This window comes from Oculina patagonica, chromosome 9 (assembly GCF_052425735.1).
Source record: "Oculina patagonica isolate OP01 chromosome 9, crgOcupat, whole genome shotgun sequence".
Taxonomy (NCBI): Eukaryota; Metazoa; Cnidaria; class Anthozoa; order Scleractinia; family Oculinidae; genus Oculina; species Oculina patagonica.
This window is the reverse complement of record NC_135766.1, coordinates 23,127,206-23,146,975: the sequence shown is the minus strand read 5'-3', so window position 1 is coordinate 23,146,975 and position 19,770 is coordinate 23,127,206. Positions and strand designations below refer to the sequence as shown.

The following is a 19,770-nucleotide window of genomic DNA, read 5'->3' as shown; positions in this document are numbered from 1 at the left end:
CGCGAAAGTTAACCAACATGGCGCAGGACATGGCGGATGTGTGAGCGTGTTGAAAACGTCTAAAAACAGTTTGATTTTACGGCCTCAGTATGGTGAAAGAGCAGTTTAAAGAATCTGGGCTCACTAAAAAGATGTAAGGCTTTTCTGTTAATTTTGATTTTTGTCGTTATGGCTTAATTTTCAAGGAACATGGCGGGCCTTTTAGTCTACTTAGCTCACCACATGGGTAAAATAATTTTGTTGTATATAACATTTGAATCAATTGTCTTTACGGGATAAGCTAGAGCAACTTGCCTTTGGTTTCTAAATTTCTAAACTATAGTACATGTGACATTGGTTGGCAATTTTGTTTGCAATCTTCAACACTCCTTGCACCTAATTGATTTGTTTGACCTAGCTCTTCTCCCCTACCCCCCCCCCCCACCCTGACTGCACTGGAAATCCAGTAGCCTTATGACTTAAAATATTCTAAAAAGAGGGAAATTTAACAGAAAAACCTCTATTTACATATGTACTTTTCATTTGCTTACAGTATAGTATTTGTTCCTTTTGCAGAAGCCATGTCAATTTTGGACTGTTCTCTCCAGAGCAAATGCACCAATATGCGCACATTCATTGTGTCAGCAAAAACCTGTATAATCAGGACCATGCCCGTACCCCAGTTCCGTATGGGGTGTTAGATTCACACATGGTATGATGGCTTTTCTGTTTGAAACATGTATAAAATCAACATAAATTGATATTTAACAATTAGATTATTCAGGCCAAAGACAGAATAAACTATCACCCATAGCAATATTTAGAGCAAATAATCTAATTAAATTTAAGGCCTTATGTGTACAATGGTGCAACAAAGACAGCAGATGAATCTAATTTAATTGTCTCCTTCAAAAAACAACTTTACCTTTGTTTAAGTCTGTGTCGATTTACATGTATGCCTCTCTTTATATCACAGGGCACAAGCAGTAAAGACAGAAACTGCGAGACCTGTGGTAAAGCTCTAGCTGATTGTGTTGGTCATTATGGTTACCTAGATCTTGAATTGCCGATCTTCCATGTTGGATTCTTTAGATCAACCATAGTCATTTTACAAACCATATGTAAAGTGAGTACAAGACAGCGATAATGGTGCTAATAATTTGTACCTTGTAGTTGGTTATTTTTGTTTTGGCATAAATATCTTCTCAACCAAGTACAAGAAAGCAGGGACGGATCCAGGATTTCAAAAGGGGGGGGTGGATGGCAGACCATTAGGGCCTAACCCTAACCCTCACCCCAACCCTAACCCTAAGTGGCGGCAGACGGCGAAACGTGGCGTAACAACAACCAGACATGAGCAAGAGCTAATTTTTCTTTCTTTATTTATTTTCCATTTCAAATAAAGTGACTTTTCGAATTTTTTTTTACTGAAAAATGGGGGGTGGATATCCACCCTATCCACCCCCCTGTATCCGCCCCTGGAAAGAGTATCGGCCCTAGGGCTTGACATAAGGGATCGAGCACAGTGACATGCGAACAAAAGAGACACGGGGCTGCTATTTTTTCATTATGGTTCCAAGCAGGCTTGTTTAAAGATTTTTCACATGACTGTGATTGAAGTTAACCTGAAGAAACTTTATCTGATTTAGTGTTAGGAATAATGCGACCAGCAATAAAGCATTCTCATTATCTCATTAGCTATCAGTCCTAGCCATGTAACAAATGTTTTGTATGCGTATTATTTTAAAGGCAATTTTTTTTTAGCCCAAGCTTCTATTCAAAACAAGTACTCTACAAACTTGAGACTTCTGATAGTTGGTAACAGGTGACATGATCATGAAAATGATAAATAGTCATTTTTTTCTAAACAATTTATTTCTACCAAACAGACATGTTCCAGAGTGCTGTTACCTCCACAAGAAAAGAAACATTTTCTGGATCAATTAAGCCGACCAGCGGTTTCCTCCTTGATGAGAAAGGGCCTCAAGAAAAAGATCATTGAAAAGTGTAAAAAGATTTCTCACTGTCCGTATTGTGAGGCATTGAACGGTAAGCAATGATGTGCCTTTTTAAGCAATTCTAAGCTCAACAATCGAATTCTCCCCTACTGATTATCAGTAAATTTTGATGTTAGTTTGGATCATTTCTTAAGTGGTTTGTCACAGGATTTTGAAAGTAAAGGAGAGCAGAGCATAAAATTTGCACTACTTGATTACTTTCCTGCAATTTATCATATTTGTTTTGCTTTTCTAGTCCCTAAAGCACAGGAATGGTATCTCATCAAGTGTAATTAAAAGTTATTGATTTTCAAGAGACATAATTCTACACCTGCTTTCATTGTTACATGTGCAGTTTTCTTTTTACATCCATTTTTCAACATCATCTTTCAACATCCTCTTTTGATGTGCTGTTTGAAATGAGCCAATCAAAACTGATACATACCGATGTTGGTGTCATGCAAATGAGCACACAAGGTCAGAAGGTCATGCTAGTGGGCTGCAATTGGCGGATTTCAATCGGTTTTGTTTGTTTAGCACGTCAAAAGATAGATGTCGATAGAAAGCTGCAATGCATGTAACACTGAAAGCGGGTGTAAACACCCCTTGAGGCTTGTAACTTTGGGGCTCGTGGCAAAGCAAGACATTATATTTTGTACTGTTTAAGAGAGATTTGTTACTTTTAACCATTACAGAGAACCTTCCATGGTCCTGTTTGTACAAATAACTTAACATCTTAAGAAACTTAACTGGATGCTGAACTGATTTGTTCATTGTTAGGTTTTGTAAGAAAGAGCGGAATGATGAAGATTGTTCATGAAAAGTACAAATCAACCAGAAAGTATGTTGATCCTGTCATCACTGAATTCCAAGCATCATTTGGCTCAGCGATAGAATACAATAAAGAACTGGATACCTTACTTAACAGAGCTCAGGTTTGTGCAACTGACTGGAGGATTGTGTGGGGACCTAATGTTTAGTGGCTACTTTGATCGACTAAGGCTATGTTTACACGAGGCTGGTTCCAAACAGTTTGAAACAGATTGTTCTGGGACTGGTCCAGAACGGATCCAAAACTGGACCTGCTATTTTGCAAGTATTGAGTCCATTCCAGATGGGTTCTAAAACGAACCCATGTAAACACCTGGATTGGTTTCAAATGGTTCCAAGTAAACAGAAGCTGATCTGGTCTGGTCCAGTTCAGAATGGTTCCAGTCCAGATCTGTGTAAGCATAGCCTACCTATGTAATGGCAGAAACTCAAAGGGTTGAGACTTGTAACATGCTTTCACAGCATTTGAATATTCAGTTTTGCCAAGTACTATATAAAATTATTTGGAAACACAAGAAGTTTGTACGCGAATGCTTAAAACACATAATGTCACATGCTGCAGATTACACCATCAAGCGTGAGATAGCTTTCCCTGTATTTAATCCAAATATTGCAATTTTGATTGGTCAATTTTTTCTTCTGATTTTCCAAGTATGGTACTTATGGAACAATTGTGCAAACACTTTGTACAATGTGAATCATACACATTTCAACTCTTATCCATGGGTTTCTGGTAACAGCTATACCACTTCTCCTTGCTAAGAAAATTGCTAGTGATACTTATGAATAGTGTATCAAGTGTCCATATTAATAAATCAAGTCTTAATTTTTTTTTTATTTGCATGCAATCAGTGTTCTGGGCCAGGTTATTTGAAAGCAATTACACTAACCTTGGTTGAAAGGTTGCCGACGGATTCAATTTTATCTGTTGTATAAAGGTGTTTTGTTCCCTTATGTGTTTTGAAAGTTTGAGATAACTCATTGTCAAAAATGGAGAACAGAAAATGAAAACAGAAACCTGAACTGAAAAGTTAAAAAAAAACTGAAATCAAAATTCCTGCTAATCCTGGATTCATGCTTTGAACAACCTGGCCCTGACCAAAAAGATGTTCAGTCAGATGAAAATTGAATTGCTGATCAAAGTGACAAAGTACAGTTATATTAATTTTGCCAAATTTCCTTCAACAGGAAGTGCTAAATCCGTTAAGAGTTATAACATTGTTTGAACAAATTCCAGATCAGGTAAGAGTTATAAGTATCAATAAGTAACTTATGTAAACTTCTCAGTAGTGTATAAGTGTAGTTCTAACATGGTTCGAGAGTGGTTTGATTGATATATAATGCCATCTGACAGATTCTTGTGATTCTTCTTGTCTTCCCAGGACTGCCCATTATTGATGATGAAACCCGAGTTAGGCAGACCAGAAAATCTTATAGTGACACGGCTGTTAGTTCCACCCGTTTGCATCAGACCTTCTGTCATCAGTGATCTACAGAGTGGAAGGTTTGTTTATTATTTTTTTGGTGAGACATATTAAGTAAATAAAGAAAGAAACAAAGAAACAAAGAAACAAAGAAAAGAAAGAAAGAAAGAAAGACAGACAGACAGACAGACAGACAGACAGACAGACACACAGACAGACAGACAGACGGACGGACAGACAGACAGACAGACAGACAGACAGGCAGACAGACAGACAGATAGACAGGCAGGCAGACAGGCAGGCAGTCATGCAGTCAAACAGACAGACAGTCAGTTAGACAGACAGACAGACAGAAAGAAAGAAAGAAAGAAAGATAGAAAGAAAGAAAGAAAGAAAGAAAGAAAGAAAGAAAGAAAGAAAGAAAGAAAGAAGGGCAGTACAGACTAAACCTTACTGATGTTTTTCCTCCGACAGTAATGAAGATGATCTCACCATGAAGTTGACAGAAATCATTTTTCTCAATGACGTCATAAGTAAACACAGAGCGACTGGAGCTAAAATACAAATGATAATGGTTGGTGCTGTAGATAGGTTTTTGGTTTGACCCCATCTAGCCAAATTCCAGTAAAATTTAGTAAAATTGCCAGCCAGTAAAATTACAGTTTACTAGCTTGTAATATTGTTTAAAAATACCCAAGTACTACTGGTATTTAAGAATATGAGATTTTTTGTGTCTAATAAAAAACCTAAAAATGTTCTGCTGGTTCGTGTTTGTAGGAAGACTGGGATTTTCTTCAACTTCAATGTGCATTGTATGTTAACAGTGAAATGTCAGGAATTCCTCTCAGTATGCAGGTGGGTGTAGTGTTCCCCAGAGGTCAATCAATCAATCAATCAATCAATCAATCAATCAATCAATCAATCAATCAGTCAGTCAGTCAGTCAGTCAGTCAGTTACTTCAGTCAGTCACGTCAGTTAGTTACTTCAGTCAGTCAATTATCAATCAATCAATCAATCAATCAGTCAGTTAGTCAGTCAGTCAGTCAGTCAGTCAGTCAGGCACTTCATTTAGTCAATTATCAATCAATCAATCAATCAATCAATCAATCAGTAAGTCAGTCAGTCATCCATCCAACCATCCATTCATCCAAATTTAAATCTTCCTTATTTCACCATATTATTTTTTCCTCATCCATTTTGTCTCACAACCATTGTTTGACTGACAAGGTCGTATGTCCTGCTACTGCCAAAGACATGCTGATTGGTTGATCTGTTAGCCATCCACTCAATTGATAAAACTGATTGGAAATAGTAAATTTGAAATTAATAAATAATTTCACTTTATTTCTATCAGCCCAAGAAAGGATCCAGAGGATTTGTACAAAGACTGAAAGGGAAGCAGGGTCGTTTTAGAGGGAACCTGTCTGGTAAAAGAGTTGATTACTCTGGACGTACGGTCATCTCTCCTGACCCAAACCTCCATATTGATCAGGTCAGTAGATGATACAACCCAAGGAAAAAGATAACTCAATTCTTCCTTTGGTTTCCTTACATGCAGAGTTTCCTTTTCTTTTTTGTTGAGACGGAAAGAAAAGAATCCTCTGCTCTGACTTGTAATGATTCATATTGAGCATGTGGTAGTGTTACTGAGCGTCCAAACAACTTTCGCATGTGATCATAATTATGTCGTATGTCACATGTAACCCCCAATGGTCTCAATACAGTCAACTCTCGCCTTGCGGACACCCCGCTATTGCGGACACTCGCTATTACGGACAAAATCCAGATCCCCAGCAAGAGAGGTTTGACTGGAAATGACTCCCGCTATTAGGGACTCTCGCTATAAAGGACACTAAACGACGCCCTGAGCGTGTCCGCTATAACGAGAGTTGACTGTAGTTGTCTGTGGTAAAATTTAATAGCATGTGCTTTGCCACTGTGGGCTTGGTCACAAGCAAAGATAATTGGAACAGGAAGCATACTAAGTGTTTCAGGCATTACTGGCTTAGGAAAATAACTGAACAATAATAACATTATTATCTAATAATGTTCTTTTTAGGTGGCAGTTCCTGTGCATGTAGCTAAGGTTCTCACTTATCCAGAAAGGGTAAGTACAACAAATCAACTTACCTTTAACCGCTACAACCATGGACATCATTTATTTTGCAACTCAGATGTAAATCAAGCAGCTGATGGGAATCATCATCAACTTGTCCTGTATCGCTACCCATTTGTTCACTAAAATCATGTCTTTTTCTGTCTATTTGCTAAATTTGCCACTGAGAATTTAAAAAAACTGGTGAGAATGGAAATAACATTTTACAACAACAACAACCAAAAAAAATTCTTTATCTGTAAAATTCCCTCAAATGCTTTGCCAATACATGAGTTAAGCGGAGGTACCTGAGGTTGGTGGACCTGTATGAGTTTCTAGCCAATCACAGAGATTCTTTGATTGATAACATTGTGCGGGGAAACACCGATCGTAGATCTGGCACAAACAACAAAGCTGTAAGACACTGAAGGGATTCTTGCAAAACCACATGGCCACCCACCCGGTAGCACGTGTATGGGAATTTAACTCAGCGCATGACTATAGCCAGCATTGTCTTCCATTTAACGTTGGCAAAGTTCTACTTAGCCGCATGTGCATCTGTATGGACACTCTTTAATGATTGATGTTTGTTGACGCAGGTAACAGAAGCTAATATGCAGTTAATGAAGCAGTTGATAATGAATGGAGCTGACAAACACCCTGGAGCTAACTTTATTCAACAACGGCAAACTAACATCAGAAAGTAAGATGCATTGTTCTCACTAAAATAAACTGATCTATACAAGGATTAATTAAAAATATTTTTTTTATTTTTTATTATTTTATTTTAGTTTAACTAACCATAACAGGGCTGTCATTAAGTTTTTAAGCAGCCATTATATTGAAGTTATCAATCATAACAAATCCAATTTCAATACATCTTCACCTGTAACATAAAGTAAACTAACCCATACAGCCCTTCATAAAATAAGATTTCGTACAAATCGTTAAAATATTATTTTTGCTGTTGAGTGGTCCTATTCTAGAAAATCCTGCAGTGAAACCATTTCTATGAATGTAAGACCAAGACAAGACTGTGACCAAAGCTCTTAAAGTAAGAAAAAGGACATGAGTTAATACTATTTATATTGTTTGGTTTAATGTACACATAGGTTTCTTAAGTATGGCAACAGAAAACAGATCAGCAAGGAATTAAAGGTATGTAAATGATATGGTACTACATTGATAGTGGTTTTATTGTTAGTAATTGTGACACATGCTTACTTTAAAATAATTCTTTTAGCAATTTTTTTTTGTGGGAGGCATGGTGGCCTAATAGTGTGCGCCGGGCTCTGCATTGAGCGGTCCGGGTTCAAGACCTGGCTGGGGAACTGCGTTGTGTTCTTAAGCAAGACACTTTACTCTCATAGTGCCTCTCTCCACCGGCATGTGTTCAAATGGGTATTGGCGAATTTACTGCTGGCGGTAACCCTGCGATGGACTAGCATCCCACCAAGGGGGGAATTGAAATATTCTTTGCTGCTTAATGCTACAAAAACCAGGATAAGTCCCTGCCTGATGATCATGAGCCACTTGGCTCAAAAGCAGGTGTTACTTTTTGGAAATTTCAACCTTTATTTAATGCACAATGAAAATGGTTTGTGTGACTGAGTGTTTAACATTCTAATTTTTTGTGTGTTTTTTATGGCCACTCCAGTACGGTGATATTGTAGAAAGACACTTAATGGATGGAGATGTTGTGCTGTTCAATCGACAACCCTCACTTCACAAGCTTAGCATCATGGCTCACCAGGTTAGTCCACTGATTGATCTCTAAATTCTCTTAATCTTTTTGTAACAAATGCAGGCAAGCAGGTCACAAGAATTGAGGTTTTTATTATCACTGAAGAAACATGTTGACAAGAAACTAAATTCTCCTAACATGAATTGTATAATAAGCATAGAAAGGATAACGAGAATGTTTGTGTTGACCATGTGACTTTTTTAAGTCAACCAATAGGTCCTAAACATGGTGTCATTCAGGCTTTTTGTTGAGCGTAACGAGATGTTACAGTAGTCTAAGAAAGTCTGTTGAAAGCTTAAACACTCACTGATATGTTAGCCTGTCTGTCAAAGGAAAAATTAAAAACAATTAAATTAAAAACTCTGCTACATTAGACAGCTTAACAAGCCTTTGGTTATCACTGTCATAAGACGCTTCATCTGACTCTGTGATTCACACAAGAGCTTGTTGCTTCACCCTCCCCACCACTCATTGTATGTACCTGTAAGGCCTACCTGAAACCTTGAAAATGCTTCTCTTTTCCATGCACTTTAATAACCTATGTTTTGGGGAAAGGAGGATTTGTGTTCTTTTTAACTTCTGCACAATACATGTTTCAGCTGTACAACACACCTCTGTTTTACTCCTAGGCTGTTGTGCGGCCGCATCGGACATTTCGCTTCAATGAGTGTGTATGCACCCCTTACAATGCAGACTTTGATGGTGATGAAATGAACCTTCACCTTCCACAAACAGAGGAAGCCAAGGCTGAAGCTCTTACACTCATGGGTGTATGTATGATGTGAAATTAATGTACAGTGTACCTAGACACATGGCTTTATGTGCCTACTGGCGTGACGAGACATGATGATGATGATGATGATGATGATGATGTAGCTAGACACAGTAAAGACTGCCTTGTTTAGTTTTTAAAATCCTGACCCTGAAAATGAAGTCTGAGCATTGTCATTATTAGAGTTTGAGATTCAGTCCCTGGTTGTTCTAATTAAAGCTTATGCTACCACTAATCATGCATTTGAAGAAAAATAGAAACTTCCAAAGAATATGATTACATCTCAATATTCATTTTCAGTTGGTTTTTATGGTTACTTAATACATACGTAATTTGTCATTTCATTTTCTCATTTTCTCTGTGAGAGGATGCAAGGTGATATGAGCGAACAGTCATTGGTATCATTAATCATAATTCTGGTACATTATAATTCTGACTTTTAGACGTGATTCAATATTAATCATCTTTTCTTTGCAGGTCAAGTCTAATTTAGTGACACCAAGAAATGGTGAACCTCTTATTGCTGCTATACAAGACTTCATCACAGGTGAAACAAACAAAAAATGCATTGTTGTATAGCTACATTTTCTCTAGGCTTAACATGCTCCCTTGTGACCTTATTATTTTTTGGTGACTAAATTCAAATGCATGCTGTGTCGCATACAATTTGATTGTTTCTTGTGTAATAATACATTGCTGTAATTGGTTGCAATCAATCTTATAATAATTTTTCGGGGCCTTGGGGTTTTGGGTAGGCTTATATATCCGCGAAGACGTTATTTTAGAAAACAAGAAAACGTATGTTTGTGAACAGGGTAGGGGGGCGGGGGCCAAATCTTTTTTTAACTTGAGAATCTTGGAAAAACAAATAATTTAGGCATTTCCTTTGGGGCGAGTAAAGAGATTTATATTGCATACTTTTTTGTAAATCACGCATAATGGATTCCTTTTTATGCCATATTGCAGGTGCTTATCTTTTGACGCAAAAAGATGTTTTTCTTGACCGGAGTCATATCACCCAGTTACTGGCTTATATCCTGGCTGGGAAGGATGTTAATATCAGGATTGACCTGCCACCTCCTGTCATTGTCAAGGTGTGCTAGTAATAAACAAACAAACAAATATGTAAACAAATGAAAAACAAACAATGAAATGAATCCATGCACTAACGAATGAAGGAATCAGCCGGTCGGTCGGTTGGATGGTCTATCTGCCGGCTGGCTGTTTGGTCAGTTGGTCAGGGCTCGAGACTAACATTTTTGCTAGCTAGCCTATTGGCTAGTGACAACTTTGATTTCACTAGCCAAAACCAATTTTCTACTAGCCAGAATTCTCAAGCTAACTTAGGTTTGGGCAGATGCACTCTGTCGTCTTCAATGGCTCTGTTATCATTATCTTAAGGGTTAATTTTAATAGGTTACTTTTTGGTAATTTCAACTTGTCCACACTCTTTGATAATTTTATACATGATGGCAGTGAACTTGTTAGTTCTGTTCTCTCAGAGTTGATTTCGATGTATGGTTTCTTCCAATCAAATTCCTGAAATTTTAACTAGCCGTTTTGGCTAGTGAAAACCCAGAACCTACTAGCCAAAACTGCATTTCTACTAGCCTATGACTAGTTGGCTACCGTTAGTCTCGAGCCCTGGTTGGTCAATGAATAGACAACAAATGCTGTCTCTGATTGTTTTTAATAATGTTCCATATTATTGTAGCCAGTAAAACTGTGGACTGGAAAACAAGTCTTTAATGTCATACTACGACCAAACAAGGACATGCCGATCAAGATGAATTTACGAACAAAGGGCAAACAGTACACTAGTGGAGAAGATCTTTGTTTTAAAGATTCTTGTAAGTGAAATCATAGGACAGACTTCTTTTTCAGTACTCTCTTTCCTCTTGTCTTCTCTCCTCTCTCGTGATTTCATGTCATAAATAAAGTTGTAGCCTGATTGTATTAATCTGTTGCTCTTTTTTGATCAGATGTGGTGATACATAACAGTGAATTGATGTGTGGGGCGCTTGATAAAGCAGTGCTAGGATCTGGCTCAAAGAACAGCATCTTCTATGTTCTTCTCAGAGACTTTGGTGGCCAGGTATGCTATTTACTAGTCAAATAAGTTAACAAACTCGTGTCGACTCATAAAAATTAGAGCATTCAAAATTTGATATGACTGCACAGTCGAACGGTCTGAAGCGCAGATCTTTGTTAAGTACTTGTGGCTAACGACCTCATATTTCTTTTTGGCAGGCTGCCGCAGATGCCATGTGGAGAGTAGCAAGGGTGTGCCCGTTTTTTCTAAGTAAGTGAGACCAAACATGTTGAGTGAACCTACTGTAGAAGCCTCCACAGACGGTCAACAAAGGTCCTTGCCCTTTATTGCAAGTTGCAGTCCTTTCATAGCGAGAAAATTGTAATCAGCTATTTCAAGAAAGCACGTAACAAAAAGTGCACTAGCTCTGGGTTTTCACTGGAATTTTACATATTGGCTTAGAGGAAATGTACAAGTTTGTATTTTTGCATGTGAAGAATTTGTTTTTCCTCTCAGGAGGCCTTTTTCTGAAGCTTAAAGTGTATATGACATGAAAAATATTTTCTGCTTATTTGAAAGGCCTTTCAAAATACAGAAGAATGGCGTTTTTCTTTTCGAAATATCTTTTTTCGTTTCAGAGATATTGACGTTTTTGTATTATGCAAATTAGATCAGTGATGACGTCACAAGATTTGACTCTAAAAATGGTAAAATACTGAATAAACAATATCTCTAAAACTATTGAAGCAGTGTTCTTGAAACTTGGCACCACAAATGTGCATCACAAAAGGAACAAAATGACACCCTTAGTATTGTTGCCATAGCAACTCTTTCAGCTCCAGTCTCTCTCTGTCAAAAAGACAAATATCCCCATATCTGACCTCTGAAGTGAGACAAAGGGTCCTGCTTAGAACAGACATAGTTCCCATATTGCCTTAATACCCACCATTGGTTTGGCTGCGCTAGATGGTTCTTGGTTTAAGACAAAAACTGGGAATTTCAGTTTTTATTAAGACTGCACCAGCGGCGAAACTGTTGTCATGGCAACAGCCCTAAGAGTAACATTTTGTTTCTTTTGTGATGCACATTTGTGGTGCTAAGTTTCAAGAACACTGTTTCAATAGTTTTAGAGATATTGTTTATTCAGTATTTTACCATTTTTAGAGTCAAATCTTGTGACGTCATCACTGATCTAATTTGCATAATACAAAAACGTCAATATCTCTGAAACGAAAAAAGATATTTCGAAAAGAAAAACGCCATTCTTCCGTATTTCAAAAGGCCTTTCAAATAAGGAGAAAATATTTTTCATGTCATATACACTTTAACTTTAACTGTCTAATACCTTTGAGGTTTGAAAATTCTTCTAAAATTCAGCGTGGTTAAAAGTACCATGTTTACAAATGTCTGAAGAGAAAGAAAGTGTGCAAACTCGCGTTTGTCATGTCGCCATCTTATTTGCATTCAGCACGTGCAGTAGCTCTCTTCTGCTACCCATACTACCATTCGGTCTTGTTGCATGTACTTTTGTGCTTTTTTCCGACAACCTCTCTCGAAACAGCTTTATTTGTCAAGGGGTCTCAAGATGATTCGCTCTTCAGCTTGTCTCCTTCACCTCCTTTTTCCAATTTTGGTTGATATTTTGACAAAGCTGGTCCTGCTCAAAGTCGGAATTCTCCTTACAGATCCCATACATTTCTTTTACTGTTAGTTTAGAGAAGTTGGTATTACATCAAGACAATACTCGTTGCTTTCCAGGTAACAGAGGATTCTCTATTGGTATTGGTGACGTCACACCAGGGCAAGGACTTCTGAAAGCAAAGGATGATCTTCTGAGTAATGGGTACGTGTTTTACAAAAACTAAAACTACTTTTAGTACTTTATCTCATTTTTTAATCGTAAGGCCTGGCAAAACGAGGAAACATGTTTCCATAATTGTTTTCTCGTCTTGCCATGATTCAATGCCATGCGGAAACAGTACGAAATGTTTCTGCCGTGTAGCAGAAGCAAATTTTGCTTCTTGGAGACAAAAATCGACGCTGGAAACAATGCTTCCCGTGTGGCAAAACTGGGAAACATTGGGGTAACATGCGCGCGCTAGGAGTGTTTCTGGAAACATGTTTCCTCGTTTTGCCAGGCTTTTAGGTAATGTAACGAAATGGCAACTCTTCGGTGTTGGCGCTAAATTCCAGTTTCCGTGGCATGAAACGACTGGGTGGAGGAGACAATTCTCGGAAAATCAACATCAAAATAGCACATGTCCCAAAATCATATTTGAGAGCCAAATTATGCAATATTGATTTATGTAGTGTGGTCAGTTTGGAATTGTTAAGGCGGTATTCGATGTCTTGAATAATTAACTACGCAAACCGTTAGTTAATGTGAAAAAACCTAGTGGCTACCGTGAATAAACCCCCGTAAACGCTTCATACTTGCAAAGATGTAGTTAAGTTTAAAGGCGCTTTCCATTTTTCAGAACTGTTTGGCTAGTCCGGTGGTTTTGAATGTGAAATGGCCCTTTTCCACGAGATTTCCCCACAAATCCACCACAACAGTGGATAATATTTATGCACTGGCCGACTTGACAGGACCAATCTGACTAACAACGAAATTCTGTCCTCGAATATACCGGTCTGGCCGGCCAGTTCTGACTTATGGTAAGCGCCCCGAGTCACGATCTCATAGTGATACTAGTTTATTTTCATGTGTTTCAGTTATTCCAAGTGTGACAGCTTTATCCAGGATTTTAAAGAAGGCAAGCTACAAACACAGCCAGGGTGTAGTGCAGATGATACGCTTGAGGTGAGCAAAATGTACAAACCTGGGTGTATTGAGTCCAATTCACTATTAAACCCAATTGTATTATGTGCTCGTGATTACAAGTGCTCACTTTATTCGCTTGCTCCTGGACGGTATATTTTTGAGGTGTTGTTTGGTTAGTTAAACTAACTTACCCTCAACGGTATACGTAGTCTAAGTCTACTGTTGCGCTCGTCTCCGGAGATCCACCTTGTGTACCACAAGAGTTGGATCAGTGAGGTGGGAGAAATAAGATCTTTCTCTCATTATCCACATGCCTTGCACATTGCTGACGAATCCAAAGGGGACGAACCAGCTGTCCGCTGCTAGGCTTGTGGGTTACCTCAGTCTGGAGATGAGCAAAATGCACATACCTGAGTGTCGTGTTAAATTCAGCATTATTTCTTATACACGTTTACTTTAAGTCCAGTTAAATAATCATGATATTTTTAGTTTTTAAATTTTAAACTTTTATAACTTCATTCTGTGCATGTATAGATATTTTAGCTCAATAGATTAATTTAGTTAATAGGTATTTTTATATTTTATTTTTATATTTTAGCATAGTGATTGTAAAGCGCTATGAAAGATTAGCTAAATAGCGCTGTATAAATGATGATGATGATGATGATGATTATTATTATTATTATTAAACATAATTAAAAACAGACTAAGATTTTTTGTTTAGTGAATTGTAATGCAGCGCGCATTCAGACGAATAAAAAACCTTAAAACTTAACTACTGAGCTCTGATTAGGTTTTGTATTGTTTCAGGCTGTAATTCTAAAGGAGCTTTCTGTCATAAGAGATCATGCAGGGAAGGCGTGCCTGCACGAACTACACAAATCAAACAGCCCTCTCACTATGGCAGTGTGTGGCTCAAAGGGTAAATATACAGCCTGCTCCTGTTAATAAAATAACATAATGTGAGCATAAACTGCCAAGTTTTAACACACTCCAAAGAATACCAAGTTTCGTTTTGCAAAAAATTGAGAAACCCAGCCCACCACTTGGGAGTTCGCTCAGTAGCTTTCATTTGAATGGTCATTTACTAGGGTTTTATCTACAGACTTAAAAGTTAGAACCACCTTGTACAGCATAATAAACAGTACTAGATGAAAGTGCTGCTCACTAGCTTTCATTGGAATGGTGGCACACTAGGGTTTTATCCACAGGCTTAAATTTAGAACAACCTTGTACAGCATGAGAAACAGTACCTCATGAGAGTACTGCTCAATAGCTTTCACCTGAATGGTCACACAATAGGGTTTCATCCACAGCCTAAAAAGTTTGAACCGCTTTGCGGTACACAATAGACAGTACCACATGAAAGTACTGCTCAATAGCTTTTATTGGATTAGCCTGTATATTATTCTGTTTGATTTTAAATAAATGAATCCTACTTTGACTTTCTGATCATTATGTTGTCTGTTGTTGTTGATTTTGGCAGGTTCGTTCATTAACATCTCGCAGATGATCGCGTGTGTTGGGCAGCAGGCGATCTCCGGCAAGAGAATCCCAAATGGATTTGAAGACAGAGCGCTACCTCACTTCAAACGACACTGTAAGAAATGCTTTCAGCTTCCTTTGCTGCATGAAAACTAGACTCTCTTTCATCACTCTCTTTATCTTCTTTTTGCAAGACCTTTGCTTTACTTTTACATTTTTCTCATTTTTGTTTTTAAAGACCAAATGAACTGTCCATAATATAGAGGTGTCCGTAGGAGCGGTTCGACTGTAGTGTTTGTATGTTGATGGGACCATGACTAAGTGGTCTTGCGATCGGGGCGATTATATGTGAACCGACATAACACAGGCGATCGCTAACGTTTGCGATGATGGGGGCGATCACAAGCGCTTGAGTCGCAGCCTTTAGAAAGGTGTTCATTAGGGGAGATCTGTCTATAACTGATCTGATTCATTCTTGCTGATTTTTCTCTATGTATTCCTCTCACAGCCAAATCTCCCGCCGCTAAAGGGTTTGTAAAGAACAGCTTCTACTCCGGCCTCACTCCAACTGAGTTTTTCTTTCATACCATGGCTGGAAGAGAAGGTACTAGTTACTGTCACTTTGATTTTATTCAGTGGAATTCTACCAGGTTTTTTATTCCAAATACTGCAATCTGATTGGCTGACCTATCGTATACTATCAGTCATAAATGGACCCTAAGCCGTGTTTTATTGGAAATCGCGATTCTGATTGGTAAGGATGGGCCGATACTCGATACCAAATATTCGATACATCGATATTTTGACAATTTTGAAAAGTATCGATACTTTTGAAAAATATCGTACTTTCGATACGTTTTCGATACTGCACTCGTGACCTGAGCCTGCGGTCTTCTGGTCAGCACCTGAGGTTTAAAAATGCACTTTTGCGCAAACAAATATTGATTTTCTTGTCAATATTTAGATTTTTCTATTGCCTTGACTTGATCTGGTCCACAGTGAAACAAAAAGACCAGAAATCAACATTCCTGCCTAATATTTATATTGCCAGGACTGTCCTTTGTATGGTCAGACATATCACGTGGCATACCAATGACGTCAGTATGGAAATGACGTCATAATATCAATATCGATATCGAGAAAAAAGGCAAATATCGTATCGATATCGTATCGTTTTGAAAAACCTGTATCGGCCCATCCTTACTGATTGGTTCTGCCATTGTTTTCTATTCGCTGTTTTAAAAAACTAGCAATAGTATATTGCAATTCCTGTGTTTTGATTGGTTAACAGGCAATGGTATATGAGCTCGTATACCATTGACCTCAAATGTGGTAGCCGATACGCGTCAACGAAAACGGCTTGGGAGATAAAATATTGCAATTCTTTGGGCGTCTTTAATAAAACAATTATTCCACTCGCGCTTGTTGGATATGAGATTGTTATAGCTATATACCATCTCATATCCAACGCGCGTTCGTGGAATAATTGATAAATAGAACATGATCGTGCGAACGTTGTTTTTAAAAGAGAAGATTATTCGTATGTTTCAGTTTGGCTTAAAAACACATAAAATTGTAAGTCTTGGATCGCAATCCTTTAGAGTTTCTACTAAAACAATTGGACTACTCGCCCTCATTTTCTATGAGCGATTGTCAACTCTGCTCTGCCTCGTCGACTATTCGGTCATAGAAAACTCGGGTTCGTAGCCTTTGTTAATTTATCTTATGGTGACAAAGTCTGACTGGGGCGGGTTTTCATTTCAACTTTAATATATCTTAGGGCTCTTATTCAGGAAGAGGTGCTGAATTAAGGAAATATTGTATGTAAAAAATATTTTATTTGTCATGTAGGACTGGTGGATACTGCTGTTAAGACTGCAGAGACTGGATACATGCAAAGGCGATTAGTCAAGGTACAGAATGATCTAAATTTACACTCATTAGAACGCTCTTCACTTGAGCGTCGAAAGTTATTTGCGTTTGCGTTGGTTCTGTCTTACTACGCTTAGTGATTGGTTTAAAAACTCGCGCCAATTTCTCGACCAAAAGTAATAACTTTGGTTTTGGTTTTACGATACTCAACATGATGGAAAATTGCTCTTAAATGGCAGAACACGACAGACTTTCGTAACAGAAGATGAAGCCTAAGATTAATCTTATTTCTCATTTGTCCAGATGCGACAGCGTAAGCGTGTTAGACTCCGGATCGTGCGGTATGGGTTCCACCGCTAGCCGGGGTCATTGTGTTGTGTTCTTGGGCAAGACACTTTACTCTCATAGTGCCTCTCTCCACCCAGGTGTTTAAATGGGTACCAGCGAATTTACAATGGCCTAGTATCCCATCCAGGGGGGAGTAGAAATATTTCTGGTCGCTTTATTATTCAGAAACTCGAGTTAAGTGCCAAGCCAATGAAGCAGTTGGATGCCTTTGATTTAAACCTTCACATAACTGCAATAGATCGATTTGCGGTCTATTTCTTGTCATGAGTGCTGAAAACTAAATTCTCCTAAGGTGACTTAAAGAAAAGGTATAAAGAAATAAAGGAGAATTCTTATCCTGGGTTATTTGATGTTCAGTCATTAGAGGATCTAGCGTCCCAGTACGACTTGACAGTCAGAAACTCAGTCGGTGACGTGGTACAGTTCATGTACGGTGGAGACGGACTGGACCCGACTGACATGGAGGGAAAAGACAAACCGCTGGACTACAACCGCGTGTTCAGCCACGTACAGGTCAGAGTCTCAGAACTCTTGTGCTAGCCTCAGGGCCGTAACTAGCAGACGAGGCACTTGTCTCGTCTTGATTTTTACCCAAAATTAAAACCAAAATATATTTTGTTGGGAAAATAATCCCCAGTTGAACAAGACTGATTTTTCTCAAAAATATGTCATGAAAAATGCTCTGAAAGAGTCTCGAGTGCCTAGATTTCAAAATTTTTTGGAGGGTATGCCCCAGAACCCCCAAGGAAGATCTAGCCTCGTCTTTGACAGAGGTCTGGTTACGGCCCTGAGCCTGCGAATACAGCGGCCTCTCATTCGCTTCCGCTACTTTTCGCACGTAGTAGCGGGAGCGAATGAGAGGCGGCTGTATTCGCAGGCTACTCTTGTGCAAGGAAGTGTCTTTCTTTCATCCTATTCCATTCCTGGAGTAGATTGCAAATTATACGCATCATTATTCAACAAATTTGCACGCTGCCATTGTTATCCGTCATTCATTTAGAACAGATGTCCTGCGATAAACGTAGCTTGCCAAGATTCGTTCGAATTGTTGCAAAGCGCTGCGTAACTAAAGTATTTTTAGCAGTAAAATAGTTTTCGTTAACAAATTTGTTACATACGTTTGTATTATTGCATTTGATTGGCCCAATTGGCAAGCCAACATAGCCCACTCTGAATTGATTTTATAACCAGTTTATGTCACATAATTACCTCATAAAATCACGACGGGAAATACCCCATTTACGCCAAATCTAAAACACATTTAAAAGCTGTTTGGTAAACACAGTAGAAAGTTGTTGTTGTTGATTTTTCGTTGATATTTGTCGACTTTAAACTTGGCACAAAAAAGCACAAGTAAGGACATGTGTAAGGGCTTCCTTGAACCCTGTTTAAAATCCAGTCTTAAAGTTAAACACTAACACGTTTTGCTGGTTTGAATGTCCCTCCCATCTGGTTTTTGTTTTCAGTGTTCGGTGCCAATGAAGGAGGAAGACCCGCTTACTCCAGAAGAGATACTTAAAGACGCCTTACCAGCTATCGACGGCCCTGATTTTGAAGATTGTGGAACGGAGTTCAAGAAAGACTTACGGTAAGGTGCTTTTTCGAAGTTTCCCGCACATGTAGGAGAAGTATCTTTCAAAATAAAAGATATAAAAGATTTTTTGTGAGCTTGTATATGGTCGGAACTCCATCATCGAGAATTTATTGAGCCTGCGATTTTTGTCAGGGTTGTTGCTATTCAACACGGCGTAAGCTTATGACGTCAGCTGAGTGACGTGTTGCCTTCGGAATACTCTCGAGTTATCGTGCTCTGATTTGATTGGAAAATGAGAATTGGGAACTCTTCGTGTTCTTTAACGGAGGTTTGCCGTGAACGTTCCTTACTTTGATGCGAACTTTTCAAGTTGTCTACCATGGCCAGCTAGCAACTACCGTCCTCAAAGAAACGTAACAGAAATGGGCTTCTAACAAAAAAATCTGTCACCATTCTTTTTGTTTCTCCATGATTTAAATATTGTGACGTAAAACATGTTGCTAAGCAGCCAGGCTGACCGAATATTGAAATTTGCGGGCTCATACGTATGTCTGAAATGACCACCAAAGACTAAATCCTTGTTACAGTTTATACAACTGAGAGGAAAACTTAGCTCATCTGTTTCTATTTCAGAGCATTCGTGGAAGACATTGCCAAAAAAGTAGAGACAAAACAACGACGGCTTGGTCTGGAGACTGGCTCCTCTGGCAGGTATGTCTTGATTTCTCGTAATGGTCGAATGTGTTGTAGAAACACATAGCTTGTTTTTCTTATTACAATTCTTTCAAAATCCCCATTTTTGACAGAGTTTCGACATTGAAACAGTCTTTGGGATAATATATGCATGCATGTTCTAAAATAAATACAATATGCCTGTTTAAGAGTGTTAAAG

The 19,770-nt window shown here is 38.4% G+C and overlaps 1 protein-coding gene across 1 annotated transcript in view; it reads left to right on the top strand.

Moving 5' to 3' along the window:
• Positions 1-8: 8 nt before the first annotated feature.
• The window catches only part of LOC144666092 (DNA-directed RNA polymerase III subunit RPC1-like), a 32,214-nt gene continuing 12,452 nt past the window's right edge, over positions 9-19,770 (top strand). The window contains exons 1-29 of the mRNA XM_078527439.1: positions 9-133; positions 556-691; positions 956-1,105; positions 1,869-2,028; positions 2,757-2,911; positions 3,996-4,049; positions 4,190-4,311; positions 4,706-4,805; positions 5,009-5,086; positions 5,587-5,724; positions 6,292-6,339; positions 6,927-7,030; positions 7,440-7,485; positions 7,985-8,080; positions 8,701-8,841; positions 9,321-9,390; positions 9,810-9,937; positions 10,558-10,693; positions 10,826-10,938; positions 11,094-11,145; positions 12,634-12,718; positions 13,591-13,678; positions 14,450-14,561; positions 15,126-15,239; positions 15,633-15,728; positions 16,976-17,037; positions 17,702-17,857; positions 18,811-18,932; positions 19,512-19,589. Of these exons, the coding sequence (XP_078383565.1) occupies positions 90-133; positions 556-691; positions 956-1,105; positions 1,869-2,028; positions 2,757-2,911; positions 3,996-4,049; positions 4,190-4,311; positions 4,706-4,805; positions 5,009-5,086; positions 5,587-5,724; positions 6,292-6,339; positions 6,927-7,030; positions 7,440-7,485; positions 7,985-8,080; positions 8,701-8,841; positions 9,321-9,390; positions 9,810-9,937; positions 10,558-10,693; positions 10,826-10,938; positions 11,094-11,145; positions 12,634-12,718; positions 13,591-13,678; positions 14,450-14,561; positions 15,126-15,239; positions 15,633-15,728; positions 16,976-17,037; positions 17,702-17,857; positions 18,811-18,932; positions 19,512-19,589 (2,984 nt within the window). The 5' untranslated portion in view covers positions 9-89. The remainder of the gene's footprint in view (positions 134-555; positions 692-955; positions 1,106-1,868; positions 2,029-2,756; positions 2,912-3,995; positions 4,050-4,189; positions 4,312-4,705; positions 4,806-5,008; positions 5,087-5,586; positions 5,725-6,291; positions 6,340-6,926; positions 7,031-7,439; positions 7,486-7,984; positions 8,081-8,700; positions 8,842-9,320; positions 9,391-9,809; positions 9,938-10,557; positions 10,694-10,825; positions 10,939-11,093; positions 11,146-12,633; positions 12,719-13,590; positions 13,679-14,449; positions 14,562-15,125; positions 15,240-15,632; positions 15,729-16,975; positions 17,038-17,701; positions 17,858-18,810; positions 18,933-19,511; positions 19,590-19,770) is intronic.